This window comes from Orcinus orca, chromosome 5 (genome assembly GCF_937001465.1).
Source record: "Orcinus orca chromosome 5, mOrcOrc1.1, whole genome shotgun sequence".
Classification (NCBI taxonomy): Eukaryota; Metazoa; Chordata; class Mammalia; order Artiodactyla; family Delphinidae; genus Orcinus; species Orcinus orca.
The window spans coordinates 143,471,184-143,489,703 of NC_064563.1; the positions used below are offsets into that span (position 1 = coordinate 143,471,184).

The window sequence follows — 18,520 nt, forward strand, 5'->3', positions numbered from 1 at the left end:
ACTCCCCTCCATTTACTCATTGTCCTGTGAGAAACCTGTGATGGGGTGTGTACTCCTGATGTCTTCCTCATCTTTTGCTCCTCTCCCTTATGCTTCCAGAAAAATCTCTTTGCCCCCTCCACCATAAACGCTGCCCTGGAAGCATCACTGACAGGCTGTTCCCAAGACGCAGGGGTGGGGTGGGGTGCACTCACCACATAACAGAACCAACAGGAGATGCTTGATAAGTTGAGGTTTATTTTAAGGAGCTGGGTCACATGGTGATGGAGGATGAGAAGCTCCAAGATCTGCAGTCAGCCTGCTGGACACCCAGGAGGGCCAAGAGTGTGGTTCTAGTCTAACAGCTCGAGCCTCAGGAAGAACTGATGTTTAGCTGGAGTCTGAAAGCAGGGAAAACCATGAAGTACCAGTCCAAGCAGTCAGGCAGGAGGAGTTCCCCTCACTTGGGGGAAGGTCAGCCTTTTTCTTCTCTTCAGGCCTTCAACTGATTGGGTGCAGCCCACCCGCACTAGGGAGGGCAATCTGCTTTATTCAGCCGCCTTATTCAAATTTTCATCTCATCCAAAAAACACCCTCACAGACACACCCAGCATAGTGTTTGACCAAATGTCTAGGCACCTCATGGCCTAGGCAAGTTGACGCACGGCCATTGCACTGCAAGAGCTGCATTGTTCCCACTGCCTTGGAGGCTGACACCCAGGTCTCCTCCAGTGGGCAGGGGCTGGGCACCAGGTGGGAGCTGAGAGCTGCGGCCCAGCGTAGGTCTGGGGCAGTTGTAGGGAAGCTTATTCCAGACTGCTTTACCCGAGTGCTGCCCACTGGTGTTTTCAAAGGAACCAGCCTAGAGTAGTCACCTGGGACATATGAAAACACAGATTCCTGGGCTCCAGACCTGCCTTACCTGAGTCTGTGTGGGATGACACCCTTTTGTAAAATAATTTATTTTATTGAAATATAGTTGATTTACAGTGTTGTGTTAATTTCTACTGTACAGCAACATGATTCAGTTTACACATATATACGTTCTTTTTCATATTCTTTTCCATTATGGTTTATCACAGGATATTGAATCTAGTTCCTTGTGCTCTACAGTAGGACCTAGTTGTTTTTTCCAGTCTTTATATTATAACAGTTTGCATCTACTAATCCCAAACTCCCAATCCATCCTTCCTCTATACCCCCTTCCCTTTGGCAACCACAAGTCTGTTCTCTACGTCTGTGAGTCTGTTTCTGTTTTGTAGATAAGTTCGTTTGTGTCATATTTTCCAGTCCACATAGAAGTGATATCACATGGTATTTGCCTTTTTCTTTCTGACTTATTTCGCTTAGTATGATGATCTCTAGGTCCATCCATGTGCTGCAAATGGCATTATTTCATTCTTTTTAAGGGATGGAACCTTTGAAATTGCATTTTTAAGCAGCCTCCTGGGAGATTCTTCCACCTACTGAGTTTGAGAGCCTCTGGGTTTCTCAGGCTGCATGTCATCCATTCATTGTGCATACCCTGCGATGCCATTCTGCTCTCCGGTGGCCCGTGGGTTGGCAGCAGTCTTCTCAGATGTGTGAGGATAGCTCTGGAGCAGATGTCCTGAAGGTGGATCCCAGCCCTCTGAACTGCCCACCACCCTCTGTGAGTCCCTGGCTCTGGAATTCCCACCTCTGCTGCCACCTGTCACAGCGCACCTGCCCTTCAAGAACAAGCTCGAGTACCACATCCTTCACCTGGCCCATCCAATGGGCTGGGCACCTCACCAGTTCTCTCTCCCTTGAGGCCATGGGCCTCTTGGCTGTGTGCCTTGGCCCCGGACACTCTCTCTGGCCTCAGAGTGGACCATTGCTGTTCATTCCAGGTCTTTCCCTTCAGATCCAGGAGGTCTTCCCCACCAGCCCACTTGAACTTAACTTTCCAGACTGTCCCTTTGGCTTTCCAGGCCTTGGGGTGTGGACTTCCAATGCCTTTGTCTCCAGGCCCTGTAGCCTCTGGTCCTTTGATGGAAGGTTGGATTCCTGGTCCTGGTGACACACCATATGCTCGATCAGAGATGCAGATGTAAATGGGAGTGTGAGGTATAACTTCTGGAGAGTGTGTTTCCTTTTTTTTTTTTTTTTTAAATAAATTTACTTATTTTATTTATTTATTTTTGGCTGCGTTAGGTCCTCGTTACTGCGTGTGGGCTTTCTCTAGTTGTGGCAAGTGGGGGCTACTCTTTGTTGCGGTGGGCAGGCTTCTTATTGCGGTGGCTTCTCTTGTTGTGGAGCGCGGGCTCTAGAGCGCAGGCTCAGTAGTTGTGGTGCACCGGCTTAGTTGCTCTGCGGCATGTGGGATCTTCCCAGACCAGGGCTCGAACCCGTGTGCCCTGCATTGGCAGGCGGATTCTTAACCACTGCGCCACCAGGGAGGTCCCCAGAGTGTGTTTCTTGGTCACTGCACTGTAGGCAGGAAGTTTCTTCCAATTGCACGTGAAAACGAACGACCCAGGGAGTGTTGGCCAGTCGGGCCATGGAGCGTGGTGCTCGCTCTGCCGTCTGAACGCCAGTGCTGTGAGTGAGCTGAGCGTCCCTTCCTGGGGACTGAGATGCAGGCGAAGGATCCCGGGAAAGGGCACAGGAGGTGGAATGAAAACCAAGGTTTGCTGCTGAGGCAACCACAGAGGAAGAGCAAACTTATCTGCGAAAGGAAGCAAAATCGAGAAATAGCGTCTTTTCCCCTGCACTGGTTTTCATGTTTCTTTCTAGAGTATACTGCGGGAGAAAATGCAATTTCGTTTCCCTTACACCTTCCCCCCCTCCCAAATCGACTACACATCCTAGCCCTGCAAGTACATAACCTCACAAAGAAAGGGTTGTAGACTTCTCAGCCTCCTGCAGGCTCAGCCACGTTCTCAAAGTCCTTTTGTGTCCTGTGGTGATTTCTGTGAAGTCAGTGAGGGCTGCAGCTGGTCAGGAGCTCCATGGGGGACCCAGAAGAACAGCAGCTGGACCGAGTTGGCCTCCAGAGAGTGGGCTAGTTCTGGAGAGCTCCATCATTGTTCCATTTCTTTTATGAAGAATGTACTTGGAACAGATTTTTACTGAATGAAATTTCAAGTCCTCTTTGGCTATCAAAACAACCAACCCTTTCTACATTTCACTTTGTGGGTTTCTTGCTAACCCCTATGTCCTCTTTTTTTTTTTTTTTTTTTCCTTTGCTGTACGCGGGCCTCTCACTGTTGTGACCTCTCCTGTTGTGGAGCACAGGCTCCGGACGCGCAGGCTCAGCGGCCATGGCTCACGGGCCCAGCCGCTCTGCGGCATGTGGGATCTTCACGGACCGGGGCACAAACCCGTGTGCCCTGCATCGGCAGGCGGACTCTCAACCACTGCGCCACCAGGGAAGCCCACCGCCATGTCCTCTTATCCAGCATAACATTCTGAAAACGTGGACACTGAGTTGAGAATTGATGGGTTGGTTTCCTCCCTGTGTTAGGTTCTTTAAGCATCCCCCATGGACTCTGTTACGTGACTGTCACTGGCTTACATGTCCGTCGTGTCTCCTTAAAAATTTCTGGCTGCTGTCCTAACCCATTAGGCTAAAAAGATTCCTGGATATTTGCTTGCTGTTATTATTGTCAACAGGGGAACCATGTGTTGGGATTTGTCCTGACTGGGCCCATTTTACAGATGAGAAAAGTGAGGCTGGGGATTAATGTCTTGCGGGTGGGTGGTGCATCGGCACTACAGCAAATGCTTCAGTACAGCAAAAGGTGAAGAGCTGCCGGTGAGGCATGAGTGCTTTTAATGACACTATTCTTTTTGGTTTGCCCTTATAGGGCGTCCCAAGGAAGAGAATCATTGTTTTGGCAAACAAACCAAGCCCAGAACCTGATCGTGCTGAATGTCATATGCTGACAGCTCTTGGAATCTACCCTTTGGCTTAGCTTTCAACCCAGAGGTTCATCTTACCCAGGAAAAGAGTGAGTTATTTGCTTTCTTAATGTTATAACACGGACATGGATAATCCTGAATTTGTGGAGAATAAAAGAGAGGTGAGCAAAAGATAAAAGAACCAGGAGATTTAAACAGTAAGCTAAAAACAGAACAAAACAAAACAAAAAACGGCCACTGCTAGCAGAGACGGAATTCCGAGGTAGTTGTGCACATCTGAAGACTGGTCTTGCTTCTTTCTGGGAGTGATGAAGTGGTACTTAAATCAATCAGAGAAGAATGCCAGTGGCCTGTACATGTAGGTCTGGCCTTGCAGGTTCTCTAGCCAGATGTCGTGATGGAGTCAGAGAAGGGCAGAACCGGAAGGACGGACCTAGTGAGCCCTGTGTTTCCATATCCTTCTGGGTAAGGAATGTGAGGCTCCCATCGGTGAAGGGCTGCCTGAGCCTCATCTTCCGCTAGGGGGTGAGAGATGCTGGCAGCCGTCTCTGCCTCTGTGTGGAACCATGGTTCTCCACTTCTGTCTGCAACAAGATTCCAGAGTTTCTAAAACCTGAGCCATGAAACGTGGGTCTTGTCCCCCATCTCAGCCTCCCAGGGTAAAGCCAAACAGGCACTCCTGCTTTTGAGGTCTAACCATTTGACTTTGTTCCTTTCAGATGTCTTTTGTGAAGATGAGATGGATTTATATTTCCCTGGTGGTCCTGGGAGCCCTTTGTCTGTATTTTAGCCTGGATGGTCTGAGTCCTTTTAAAGGCGAACCATTGGTTTTCAAGAACGAAGGTGGGAGCTTCCTTCAGCTCCCAGATATAGACTGCAGGCAGGACCCCCCCTTCCTTGTCCTGCTGGTTACTTCATCCCACGAGCAGATGTTTGCCCGCTCGGTCATCCGGAGCACGTGGGGGAGAGAAAAGATCGTGAGGGGAAAACGAATAAAAACATTCTTCCTCCTGGGAACCACCGCCAGTAAAGGCATGTCGAGGGCCGTGTCCCAGGAGAGCCAGCAGTATCACGATATTATCCAGAAGGACTTCGTGGATGTTTATTCCAATCTGACTCTAAAGACCATGATGGGTATGGAGTGGATCTACCGCTTTTGTCCGCAGGCATCTTTCGTGATGAAAACAGACTCTGACATGTTTGTCAACGTCTACTACCTGACTGAGCTGCTCCTGAAGAAAAACAGAACAGCTCGGTTTTTCACCGGCTACTTAAAGCTAAACGAATACCCAATCAGGAAAAGGTATAATAAGTGGTTTGTTAGTAAATTCGAATATCCGTGGGACCAGTACCCGCCCTTTTGCTCCGGTGTTGGCTATGTTTTCTCCAGCGATGTGGCGGGCCAGGTGTACAACGTGGCTGAAAGTGTCCCATTCATTAAACTGGAAGATGTCTTTGTGGGGCTCTGCCTGGAAAAACTGCAAATCACACTGGAGGAGCTTCACTCCAAGCAGACTTTCTTCCCCAATGGGTTACCCTTCACCATATGCCGTTACAAGAAGATCGTGGCCTGCCATCACATCAAGCCTCACAATATCCTGCTGTATTGGCAGGCTCTGGAAAATTCCCTGGAGGAAGAGTGTCCAGATATCTGAAGGGAGCCCAGCGGAACATCTGGACACACAGCAGACAGCCCACGGTGATGGTTTTTGAAAGATCTTGGATGGCACGGCTGAGACTCCTGGGGTAGGGAGGGAGGAAGGAAGGAAGAGGCCGAAGGGTGAGGGTGATATCCTGAAGGCTTCCCAGTCTAAACCTGAACGCCACCGCGGACGAATCCCCATGTGGTGCCCCGAGCCATCACAAATACTCTGTCTTGAGTACCTACCCTGTTGCACTAAGTGATGTATGCCTGCATTTTCTCATGTCAGGGGTCAGCATCCGTACGGAGTGGTGGGTGTTAGCACCCCATCTCACACACAAGGAAACAGCAGCTTAGAGAAGCATGCGGGCCTGTCCCAAGGATTACAGCCAGCAGACACTGGAGCAGGGATGAGCGCCCACCTCTCAGTACACCCCTGCGTGCTGCCTCTTGGGAGAGGACGGTGGTGCGGGAGGCTCCGAGGGAAGCCTTGCTGCTGGCATCTGTCAGTCCCTTGCTCGAGTCCCCTCCTCCTCCAATCCCATTCCTGTGCCTTTTAGTGCAGAGACTGGGGTGAACCAATGCGCCCCCAGCTCCCTTTGTTCACTGCAGTGGGTCTGGCTGGCCTGAGACCGTGTTAGCAGCTTGGCCCTCAACTCACTGCAAAGCACGTGCCAGAAGACACCTCCACAGTGGCTGCAGCTCAGCCCCCCAGAGACACCCAGCTCGAGACAGCAATCAGCCTTTCAAGATTTGGCTCAGAAATCGCTGTGAAGCTTGGCCCACTGTAGAGACTCGCTGCCCACTCTGCTGAACGCGCGACTCCGAGAGCATGGCATTTCCTCCCAGCCATCTGCGGCAACCCCGCCTGTCAGCTCCACGTGCCCTTGGTCTGCACGTCAGGTCTCCAAGTGCAAACGAGAAGGCAGTTGGATGCAAGGCTTCGTCTGTGAAGGATGCTGGGAGCTCTTCTGGGAATTTGGGTGGATTTAACTCAAGACACTCTTAAGAACCCCCTGGAACTCTGAGCACTGAACTGAGTCCTGGTCAAGGGAGCGTCTTCCTGGGTCCGTTTCCTAAATCTGATCCTAGCTCAGCTTCTTTGAACTTCTCGGATGGCCAAGGAACAGCTGAGTTTTGTGGTGTGGAGTTAAACCTTCAATATTCTTCTGGTGGTTTGGAAGAGCCTGTTCTGCAGGGTTGGGTGGCAATGAAGCACTTTTTTTTTTTTTTTGCCAGGGTCTTTGCCCGTTCAGTCACTGTCACATGACACGCAAAGCTATTTTGCTCCGATCATCGAGATGAGTGGTTCTTACTTTCTACTTTACGGAACTGGATGTTAGCAGCCTGCAAAGCCGAGACCTCGCGTGGCTGTGAAACTTACAAAAGCTGGGCGAACCTCTTACCTGAACTCAGAAAGAGATGTTCGCTGCAAAATGGTCATGGCCGTGTTAAATTGCAAACTGGCATCTTATTTTGCACAGTGTTTCTCGTATCTGGATGGGGCTGCTTCTTGCAGATGTGTTTTCTTATCCTGGCTGCTCTGAACGTGCTGGGTCACGTTCAGAGAAGCCACCTCCTCAGGTGGGAAATCAGGGACTGAACTTGTTTTTCTGAAGCCCAGATTTTGCCAGGGTGGGTCCCTCGGTCCTGTAGGATGGGCTGCCTCTCAACGGTGGGCTTTGAGGGTGAAGGAGTTTGTCTGGCAGTAGGGCTGGTTCTGTGCTTAGAATCACAGAACCAGCCCTTGTCTCGTGTGTGTGTCCAGGTGGCCACCGGGCTGGGTGGGTGAGTGTGGCTGACTCAGGATCTGGTCTTCTCAGCATCCACCCGGAAGCCCTCGGCCGTAGGAGTCCATGAGCACAGGCTCAGCTCCACCGAGAGCCTCTCTGTGTTCTTAAAGGACTTTCTGCAAAACACATTCGGCCCCCTGCACCCCTCGCCGACTCTATTTCTTTATGTAGTCAAGACCTTTTCTTCTCGAGGGAAAAAAAATGTTTCGTGACTATAGACCTTGAAGGGACCATGGAGCTCATTCGGTCCTGCCTTTACGTAGGATGAAAATAAAGCTCGAAGAGACCCAGAGGCTTGCCCAAGACTTTGCCCGAGACTTCACAGCTTGTTTGTTGTGGAATGCGGGTTCCAGCCAGAGCTGTATTCCATGATGCCGTCTTGCCTGGGTGAGAGTAAGAAACTGTGAATTAGGAGGCGAAGCGATGCTTTTCCAATAACACCCAAAGCGAGTTTCATAATGGGATCGGAGAGGAGCCCGGCTGGCGATGCAGTGGCTTCACTCACAGGCATCCAGGGACGAATGATGCTGATGGCAAAGGCTCTTTGCTAGGCCCTGAGATAAGGGCTTTAAAAGTATTACCTCCTTAGATGCACACAACCACTCCAGTGGGGAGGTGACTACCCACTTCCTTGCTTTACAGATGAGGAAACCGAGGCAGAGACAGAGCATGAACAGCTAGTTCAAGCTTATTCCTTAGATGCGCACAACCACTCCAGTGGGGAGGTGACTACCCATTTCCTTGCTTTACAGATGAGGAAACTGAGGCAGAGACAGAGCATGAACAGCTAGTTCAAGCTTATATAGCTGAAAAGCAGCAAAAATAGAATGTGAACCCAAGCTCTTGGGGGCACGATGCGTGCTGGGTACACTCAGCGCTGCGGCCCCTAGGCGGTCAGCGGGCCCCAGGGATACGGTCAGTGTGCAGAGGGATGCAGGTGCCCACTGCCTTGGCTGCTCAGGTTGCACATCTGACCCGTCATCAGTCTCTCCGCATCACGCACACCCACCCTCCAGGATCTGAACCCCGAATCCTCCTCTCTGCTGGGCTCTCACAGAGCCAGCCTCTCCACTTTTGGGCTTGATTCCCAGCTCTTCTTACCTCAGCAAGAGCAAGACCCCTGCCTAGGCCTCACTCTCACTCTCACCATCCATCTCCCCTCTGCCGGCTCAGCCCACACGTGCCCAGATGTGCTGTCATTTCCCATCTTCCAAACCATCATAAAACCCTTTCCCTTCACTGCCCCACCTCTCCCTTTGCTGTTCAGCCCCACAAGAGCGTTTTCCATATTTGTCTCCCTTTCTATCTGAAATCCCCTCTCATCAGACTCTGGTGCCTGACTCCACCAGATGGTTCTTTCCAACGTCATTGATGACCCGAGATGCAGGATCCAAGGTCTGGTCTCTGTCCTCATCGTGCCGCCTGCACTGCGGGTCTTGCCCGCTTCCAGGACGCTGGACGCTTTGGGTTCTCCTCCTCGCGGGTCGCTTCTTTGCTTGTTCCATCTCCTCGCTCTGCCTTGGCCTCCTTTCTTCCCTGGTTGTACTCTGGTGGTCTCATCCAGCCCCACGGTTTAAAATATCCTCTCTCGTGTTGAGGACGCCCGTTTATCTCCAGCCCGGAATCCTCTCTCACTTTTCAGTCTCACATGTCCCACTGTCTGCTTAACATCCCATAGTGAGCAAGTCCGAGACTGAAGTCAGGATGAACCCCTCCCTCCACTCCTAACCCACACCACCTGCAGCCTTCACTACCTCAGGTAATGGCCCTTCCATTCTTTGGTGGCTCAAGTCAAACACTTCGGAGCCATCTGTGACTCCTCTCTCTCTCAGCCGGTATGTCAGGAGAGAGACCATCATTTTATACCCAGAAGCCAAATCACTGCCCCTCACTGTGCTATTGCCACCCTGTCCAAGCCCCCGTCACCTCGCACGTGCGTTCCGGCAGTAGCTTCTACCTCGTCTCTCCACCTCCATCGCTGCACCCCCTTGGTCTGTTCCTAGGCAGCATCCAGACTACTCCTTTAAAAATATGGACCAGAGCATCTTACGTCTCTGCTCCACACCCTCCAGTGATGTCCCATCTCTGAGAAAAGCCACATCTTTAATATCATTGTCTGCCTCTGTTATTCTCTAACCTCATCCCTTCCTACCCTCCCCTCACTCACTCTGGCCTCCCTGAAAGGAGATACTATTCCAGCAGCACAAGCCTCCTTGCTCTTCTTCGAACATCCAGGCACCATCCATCTTCCTCAGGGCCTTTGCACAGGCTGATCCCTCTGCCAGGCTCGCCCTTTCCTTAGACAGTCTCATGGCCCATTCCTTTGCTTCCTTCACGTCTTTGGCCATATATCCCCTTCTTAATGAGGCTCATCCTGATTACTTTCTTTGGAATTGCAACTCAACCCACCCCCTGTCCCCTTGCCTTATTATATCGTTTCCATTGCACTGTTCAATTTCTAACAGAGTATACTATATCTATTTATTATCGTGTGGCTATTTTGTTAATGTTTATAGTTCAGCCCACTTGAGCAAAAGCTTCGTGCAGGAATGCGTCTTTGTTTTCTCCACTGATGAACCTCAAATTCTTAGCACAGTTCCTCGTACATAGTAGATGCTCAAGAAATATTTGTCGATTGGATGTGAGATGACCTTTATGGAAGGTAGTTTTAGAGGGGAAGTGATGAACCTCGACTAAAATGTGAAGGATTTCTGACATGTAGCCAACACTATGGGTCCAACGTATGGTTCCAGTATCAATCAGTAAATGGGATGCTGAAATCCTGTTTTTACTGAAAACTGGGACCTGAAAACCTAGAAATGCTGTATGACAGTGCTTCTTGACCTCACATCCCCCTTTTTCTAGAATGGAAAACCTCCCACATTGAGAAGTAGACAGAATCCTATAATGTCCTCAGGGTGCCTGTCCCCCAGTCCTCTCCACCCCCGGCCCCTGCCATGGCCAATCTTATCTCATCTACAACCTCCTTCTGTTTTCATGATTATAAAATTTTGGATCTTTTCCTCAACCGTATGCAACTTTTAGTCTCAGGAGAAGGACAACAATAAAACACATTGTTACGAAATAGACCTCATTTCTAAAGATGATGACAACTGCAATAAAAGGTAAAAAGATAGTTTCAGGTGAAGGTACAATTGCTGTGCTTCCAAACTTCAAGAGGTTTTAGAGCTCTGGTCCCATCCCTTTAGTTTATGTGTGAAAACCAAGATTTGCAGAATTTGAGCTTCAGGTCAGCACTCAGAGGGATGCTGACCCTCAGCCTGATGCTACACCCATGGTGCTGTACTGCCTTTTTGTATCTTATGTACCTAATTCCTATTTGTCTTAAAACACACCATTGTAGCCACATCGCACTCTGTGTAAAAAGGGAGGGAGGAAAAATCCAAACAAACAAAACCTGTTAGACCTCCTTTCCTTGAGTTCCCGACTAGCGTCTGCTCTTGGACACCCCTCCCAGGTGCATCTAAAAGGCACATCGAAACCACATCTTCACCCTTGCGACCCCAGCCCTGTCTTCCCCCAGTGTTTCGGGTTGCAGGAAATGTTGTCACTGTCCATCTGCCTATTCAGTTCTTCGACTTTCCTCTGCCTTGCTGTGGCCCTGCCATACCTGATGGTTGCCGATTCCCATGGATTTGGCCTCTTCTCTCCACATCCATCGTTGCAGCCTCAGTCCAGGGCACCATCTTGGATCAGCTGGTCTCAGGCAACATGTTTTTAACTGGTCTCAGATCTGATCATGTTGCCTTCCAACCTCTCCTCTACTTTACACCCAGAATAATTTAAAAAAATTATTGAAGTATAGTTGATTTACAATGTTGTGTTAGTTTCAGGTGTACAGCAAAGTGATTCAGTTATACATACATGTATATAAATCTATTCCTTTTCAGGTTCTTTTCCATTATAGGTTATTATAAGATATTGAATATAGTTCCCAGTGCTATACAGTAGGTCCTTGTTGTTCAACTGTTTTATTTATAATGGTGTATATCTGCTAATCCCAAACTCCTAATTTATCCCTCCTCTCCCACTTTTCCCCTTTGGCAACCATAAGTTTATCTTCTATATCTGTGAGTCTATTTCTGTTTTATAAATAAGTTCATTTGTATCATTTTTTTAAGATTCCACATATAAGCGATATCGTATGCTATTTGATTTTTTTCTGTCTGACTTACTTCACTTAGTATAATAATCTCTAGGTCCATCCATATTGCTGCAAACAGAGTAATTTTTTTAAAAAACGTGGATCTGATTAGGAAACTCAGAGACCCAGGGAAGCTGAGTGATTGCCCTGGGGGAATTCTGTCCTCCTGTCCATGAGCCAGGAGCTGTTTCAGAAGTCATACTGGTGATGCCAGCTACTTCTGGGCACCCCAGCACTGCTCCAGTGATCTCCACATGCTGGCATGAAGTGCTAAAATGTACTTTTAAGACAAACTGAATTAATTTTCATGTGAGTTTTTTGATCCTCTTCAAAGTGGTGGCTCTGGGGTTGGGCTGCCTGGGTTTGAATTTTACTTCCCTCCCTCACTCCATAAGCAAGTTACTTATCTTTACCTCATTTATTTATTTATTTTACACCTTTATTGGAGTATAATTGCTCTACAATGGTGTGTTAGTTTCTGCTTTACAACAAATTGAATCAGTTATACATATACATATGTTCCCATATCTCTTCCCTCTTGCTTCTCCCTCCCGCCCACCCTCCCTGTCCCACCCCTCTAGGTGGTCACAAAGCACTGAGCTGATCTCCCTGTGCTATGCGGCTCCTTCCCACTAGCTATCTATTTTACGTTTGGTAGTGTATATATGTCCATGCCACTCTCTCGCTTTGTCACAGCTTACCCTTCGCCTCCCCATATCCTCAAGTCCATTCTCCAGTAGGTCTGTGTCTTTATTCCTGTCTTACCCCTAGGTTCTTCATGAGATTTTTTTTCCCTTAAATTCCATATATATGTGTTAGCATACGGTATTTGTCTTTCTCTTTCTGACTTACTTCACTCTGTATGACAGACTCTAGGTCCATCTACCTCATTACAAATAGCTCAATTTCGTTTCTTTTTATGGCTGAGTAATATTCCATTGTATATATGTGCCACATCTTCTTTATCCATTCATCCGATGATGGACACTTAGGTTGTTTCCATCTCCTGGCTATTGTAAATAGAGCTGCAATGAACATTGTGGTACATGACTCTTTTTGAATTATGGTTTTCTCAGGGTATATGCCCAAGAGTGGAATTGCTGGGTCATATGGTAGTTCTATTTGTAGTTTTTTAAGGAACCTCCATACTGTTCTCCATAGTGGCTGTACCAATTTACATCCCCACCAGCAGTGCAAGAGTGTTCCCTTTTCTCCACACCCTCTTCAGCATTTATTGTTTCTAGATTTTTTGATGATGGCCATTCTGACTGGTGTGAGATGATATCTCATTGCAGTTTTGATTTGCATTTCTCTAATGATTAATGATGTTGAGCACTCTTTCATGTGTTTGTTGGCAATCTGTATATCTTCTTTGGAGAAATGTCTATTTAGGTCTTCTGCCCATTTCTTGATTGAGTTGTTTGTTTTTTTGTTATTGAGCTGCATGAGCTGCTTGTAAATTTTGGAGATTAATCCTTTGTCAGTTGCTTCATTTGCAAATATTTTCTCCCATTCTTAGGGTTGTCTTTTGGTATTGTTTATGGTTTCCTTTGCTGTGCAAAAGCTTTGAAGTTTCATTAGGTCCCATTTGTTTATTTTTGGTTTTATTTCCATTTCTCTAGGAGGTGGGTCAAAAAGGATCTTGCTGTGATTTATGTCATAGAGTGTACTGCCTCTATTTTCCTCTAAGAGTTTGATAGTTTCTGGCCTTACATTTAGGTCGTTAATCCATTTTGAGCTTATTTTTGTGTATGGTGTTAGGGAGTGATCTAATCTCATACTTTTACATGTACCTGTCTAGTTTTCCCAGCACCACTTATTGAAGAGGCTGTCCTTTCTCCACTGTACATTCCTGCCTCCTTTATCAAAGATAAGGTGACCATATGTGCGTGGGTTTTTCTCTGAGCTTTCTATCCTGTTCCATTGATCTTTCTGTTTTTGTGCCAGTACCATACCATCTTGATTACTGTAGCTTTGTAGTATAGTCTGAAGTCACGGAGCCTGATTCCTCCAGCTCCAGTTTTTTGTTCTCAAGATTGCTTTGGCTATTCGGGGTCTTTTGTGTTTCCATACACATTCTGAAATTTTTTGTTCTAGTTCTGTGAAAAATGCCAGTGGTAGTTTGATAGCGATTGCATTGAATCTGTAGATTGCTTTGGGTAGTAGAGTCATTTTCTCAATGTTGATTCTTCCAATCCAAGAACATGGTATATCTCTCCATCTATTTGTATCATCTTTAATTTCTTTCATCAGTGTCTTATAATTTTCTGCATAACTACAGGCCAATATCACTGATGAACATAGATACAAAAATCCTCAACAAAATACTAGCAAACAGAATCCAACAGCACATTAAAAGGATCATACACCATGATCAAGTGGGGTTTATTCCAGGAATGCAAGGATTCTTCAATATATGCAAATCAATCAACGTGGTACACCATATTAACAAATTGAAGGTGAAAAACCATATGATCATCTCAAGAGATGCAGAGAAAGTTTTCGATAAAATTCAACACCCATTTATGATAAAAGTCCTGCAGAATGTAGGCATAGAGTGAAATTTCCTCAACATAATAAAGGCCATATATAAAAAACCCACAGCCAACATCGTTCTCAATGGTGAAAAACTGAAAGCATTTCCACTAAGATCAGGAACAAGGCAAGGTTGCCCGCTCTCACCACTCTTATTCAACATAGTTTTGGAAGTTTTAGCCACAGCAATCAGATAAGAAAAGGAAATAAAAGGAATCCAAATCGGAAAAGAAGAAGTAAGGCTGTCACTGTTTGCAGATGACATGATACTATACATAGAGAATCCTAAAGATGCTACCAGAAAACTACTAGAGCTAATCAACGAATTTGGTAAAGTAGCAGGATACAAAATTAATGCACAGAAATCTCTGGCATTCCTGTACACTAATGATGAAAAATCTGAAAGTGAAATCAAGAAAACACTCCCATTTACCATTACCTCATTTATTTTCAACTGAAAAATGGGACAATAGTAGTTCCCAACTCACAGGGTTATTGTGTTAGTTGAGGCATTGTGTGTAAATTGCTCAGTAATCTGGGTGCTTTTGATGATGGTCAGTGTTCGGGCTGTGAATTTTGGTGCATTTTATAGTGATCCGTGGGCAAGTCAAGAGATCTTCAGGGTGAGTCTTTAAGACTTTGTTTCAGCTCTTGTTTCTTTCTCTCCTTTTAATCTTCCCTGGCACTCTTGAAGAAGTTCTTCTATCCATTGCATTCTTCAACATCGCAGAGTACAGTGTTTCTAGACTCAGTTAATTCAGAAGGTACGACAACCTGAACAGGTAAAAAACAGATGGAGCCGGAGGTGCCATAGAGATTATATGCAGTTTAAAAAACAGCCTTCTTTTTCCAGATGAGAGAACCAAGACTCAGGAAAATGGAGTGACTTTGCTAAGTCCTTCAATTAGCGGCATCTCCAAGATCAGTAACCAGCATCAGAAAGCTCATGTCAGCCATTCATTCTTCTATTTATTCACCCCTTGGGAAAATATGCTCAGTGCTTTTTACAAGACGCCAGGAATGAGAGTCAAGCTCAGGTTCATGGCCAGCCATCTGTTCTGCAAACAGAGCGTTAGCTGGGTAAACACACAGTGTCAAGAAGATGAAGGGGTGTCTGTTCTCTGGACAACTGAAAGAAGAAGCGTTTGTTTAGTGCCTTCTCAGTTGACAGACATCATAAACCTCTTCCATACCTGCTGTGCCCTCGGTTCCTCACAGTAGCTATTCTTATTATAAACAACACCCTGGTTTTGAGCTGAGGTTCAGAGTGGCTTACTGACCTGCCAGGGAGGCTCAGATGTGGCAGAGACCAACCGCCCCCTTAGCCTTCAATACCTCCCCCTTCACCAGGGCATGGTTGGTGAGCCCTCCCACGGTGCTTAAGGACCGGCAAAGCCGCCTGAGTCTCATGGGAAGCTCAGGACTGGCCCCGCCCAACTGCCCAAGGGGTCTGCCATCTTGTCTTTGTTCCACGTGCCACCACTTCTTTTCCAAGTGTTGACAGCATCTCTGTCTGCTCCTTCCCTGTCCTATGTGACCTTCTGGGACTTGGCCCTTTGTCATCTATGGTGTCCCAGGAATCTCCTGTGTAGCTGGGTCGTCCAACCTGTCCTGTCCTGGCCAGCCCCATCTTGAGTTCACTTAAGTCTGCATCTGAAGGCTTGAACAAGTGTCTGGCTTCAGAACACGAACCCCTCCAGGCCAGTCCAGCCCACTTTTCACCTCTCTTTACCTGAAGCCCTTGCAAAACAAGCTGTCTCTCCAAAGAGTGTGGGTTCAACACTCCAGGCATTGGCTTCTATCAGCATGCATGCATGTGTGCGTGTGTGTGTGTACGTGTGTGTAAAGGTGTGATCTGAGGCTCTAAATAGAGGCTCCATGCTCAGTGGCAGCCGGTTTTTGTATGTTATCTGCCCTCGCCAAGTCTGTGAAGGGCAATAAGTAGAGCGAGGTGATGTTTGCCCACGTGGGATGTGAGGACCAGGTGCCCCCAGTGTTCTCAGCGCTGGCCGTGACGGTATGGAGTCTGAGAGGTGTCCCTTGTCACCTATTACACAGCAAGTATGTGCCACATGCCGTGCTTGGTGTGGTGGAAACCCGGGCTGCAGGAATGGTCTGCAGTCGCCTGGGTCAGAGATTTTCCTGAGCTCCACCTTTCAGGCAGGATACTTAGAAAAAGTGAAAGAAAGTGAAAGAGATCAAACAGCCTCTTGAATTTGGATGCATTTCTTAGAAGCAAGGACTGTGCCCACACTACTATTTAGAGTGGTCTGCTCCACCCACGGAGCCCTGATACACCAGCTAAAGGGAAAAGGCCGGGTCTGGGTACTTCTCCTGGGCTCTCCAGGCTGAGCGTCTATGGCTCTACAGGAGATTAAATAATTAACAAGCCTGCTTGTACACAACAGCTGCTGTGCCTCCTTATTTTAAAAATAGACGGGATGTTTACCTCTTCTCCACATCTCCCGTTTGGAAGTATTTGTTTTCTCATTTTTTTAAGAATTCATTTTTGACATTTGTCATATCAGGACTGACATTTTAGCAATTTCCCAAGTGATTGTCAGATTCTCCCAGGCTTCTCTTCCCTCTGTCCAGTCCCCTGCCTGGTGGGGAGGAGATGCTTAATAAACTAGTTGTTGGGTTAGGTGTTCAAGCAGAATGGTGGGGTGGAGTAGAAGATAAAGGGAACCGCAGGCCCCTTCAAGCACCCATCCCTGAAGCCTCTTTTCTAGATTGTTGTTGCCACTCACTTTTATGTCTGTTTGGTTCTACATGATCCAGAAATCTGTATGTGAACTTGGGCTGAGGTGTATTAGAGATAAGCTCTCAAGGAGGTGTCTGGGAGGTGAAATATGCTTCCATTCTCTGTTTTGAATTTGATGGAAGGATTTGTAGCTTGTGGGAACTTAGAAGCATGAGTTCCTCTATTTTCCTGCTTTTCAAATATGACTCTGAGGAAAAGCCCTTTGCTCTCAGATTGGACACTGAGTGGTGAAGCTCCCCGCCCCCCATGTGGGACAAAGAGCCGTGAAGCCTGGGTGAGCCCAGGGGACAAGGAAGCGGGGTATGTCCTACTGCCTGCCGGATGGAATAGGGACAGACCAAAAAACTAGCTTTTAATTAAATAAAAAACCCCAATTCTTCTCTTATCAGACATAATCAACCTTAAATATAAGTAGAAAAATGAATTCCATAGCCAAATGTAGCTTTTGGTGTCATAATGTTTCACCTTGTCTCTTTGTCCCACTACCTCTGTGCTCTGGTTGAAGAAACCCGTGCCCAGTGCAGGCAGAGTTAAGGTCACCAGGGTGGCGTTTACCCGGCCTGGCCCAGAGCTCCTGCCACACACATTCCGGGGGAGTTAATGCAAGGTCTTCAAGTCCTCAAATAGAGACAAACCAAAGAAGTAGTGATACTCTTAGTTAAATTCTGCTTTGGAATATATCAGATGCCGGGGGTGGGTGGGGATTGATTTATGTTCCAGCTGGTCAAATAAGACATCAAGAAAAATCCAGCGTGACTGGAAATTACTTAATGCCAACCGAGGACCCTTTGTGGTCAAATTTTGCTTGTCCTAAAAGACAAGAAATAAAAATAAAACTCTATACTACTGAATGATACCTGAAAATGTTGTCTCCCTGTATTTTAGGGGAATTTACTAGACTCTTAGGTCATCATATTTTGGGAGTAGGCATATGTATTTATGATGTATTAAGAATGGTATTTATCTTTAATAAAAGTTAAATTATTATGATAGCAGAGTGCACTTAACTTGGTTCGTTCTCAGTTGTCGATGATGCAATAAACTTGCGTTCTTCCTGCAAAGTCAGCAATGTAATATTTAAACTGGACAATCTTCCTTTTTCCCCCGATATTGATGTTTTTTATATTTATTTTGTTTGGGGAAAATATTTTAAAAATTCGACTTTGATTTTATATGTTTAGAAAAATATGCTGAACAACCTCGACACGCTTATCTTTGTAAGAGATGGAGATTTCTTGTTTCGTTTGGAGTTTGGAAGCAAAGAAATGGAGCTGTAACTCTTGCAGAGTCTTTCGGGTGCAGTGCCTGGGCGAGTGACAGGAGGTGAGGTATCCTGTTGGGAATCATGAGCCCAGGGTGTTATGAGGCAGCCATCCTTTGGAATTTTCTTTCTCTCAGGTATATTTATAGTCTTTAAAAGCTACCATTTAAGTTTAAGAAATCAAGCCTTGTGAATTGATATGATTGTACCTTTAGAATCTTCCTGGTAACTCATCTCTGAGGTATAGCTTGGATCCTTGATCTTTCAAAGTTCATTTAAATGGAAATAAAATGATTGAAACAGATGTGTTTTTCTTTGCCTTGAGCATGTATTTGCCATGATTCCTGTGGTACCGCAGAACTGCAGGTCACTGTCCATCCATGCTTCCTGCAGGTGGCATTCCCAGCCCATCATAAACACAAAACAGAAGTTGGAGGGGGCTTCCCTGGTGGCGCAGTGGTTGAGAATCTGCCTGCCAATGCAGGGGACATGGGTT

The 18,520-nt window shown here is 46.7% G+C and overlaps 1 protein-coding gene and 1 non-coding gene across 2 annotated transcripts in view; both read left to right on the forward strand.

Annotated features, from left to right (window-relative positions):
* LOC101281946 (uncharacterized) overlaps positions 1–18,520 on the forward strand; it is a 77,951-nt gene that overhangs the window by 36,801 nt on the left and 22,630 nt on the right. The window lies entirely within an intron of this gene.
* B3GALT5 (beta-1,3-galactosyltransferase 5) lies at positions 3,814–12,001 on the forward strand. Its single transcript, XM_049709690.1, has 2 exons — positions 3,814–3,953; positions 4,584–12,001. Exon 2 carries the CDS (start codon positions 4,584–4,586, stop codon positions 5,517–5,519), a length of 936 nt encoding a protein of 311 aa, XP_049565647.1. The 5' UTR covers positions 3,814–3,953; the 3' UTR covers positions 5,520–12,001.

Bases quoted from the DNA above. Each gene is read 5' to 3' on its own strand.
- B3GALT5 (XM_049709690.1), top strand. From the start codon at position 4,584: ATGTCTTTTGTGAAGATGAGATGGATTTATATTTCCCTGGTGGTCCTG.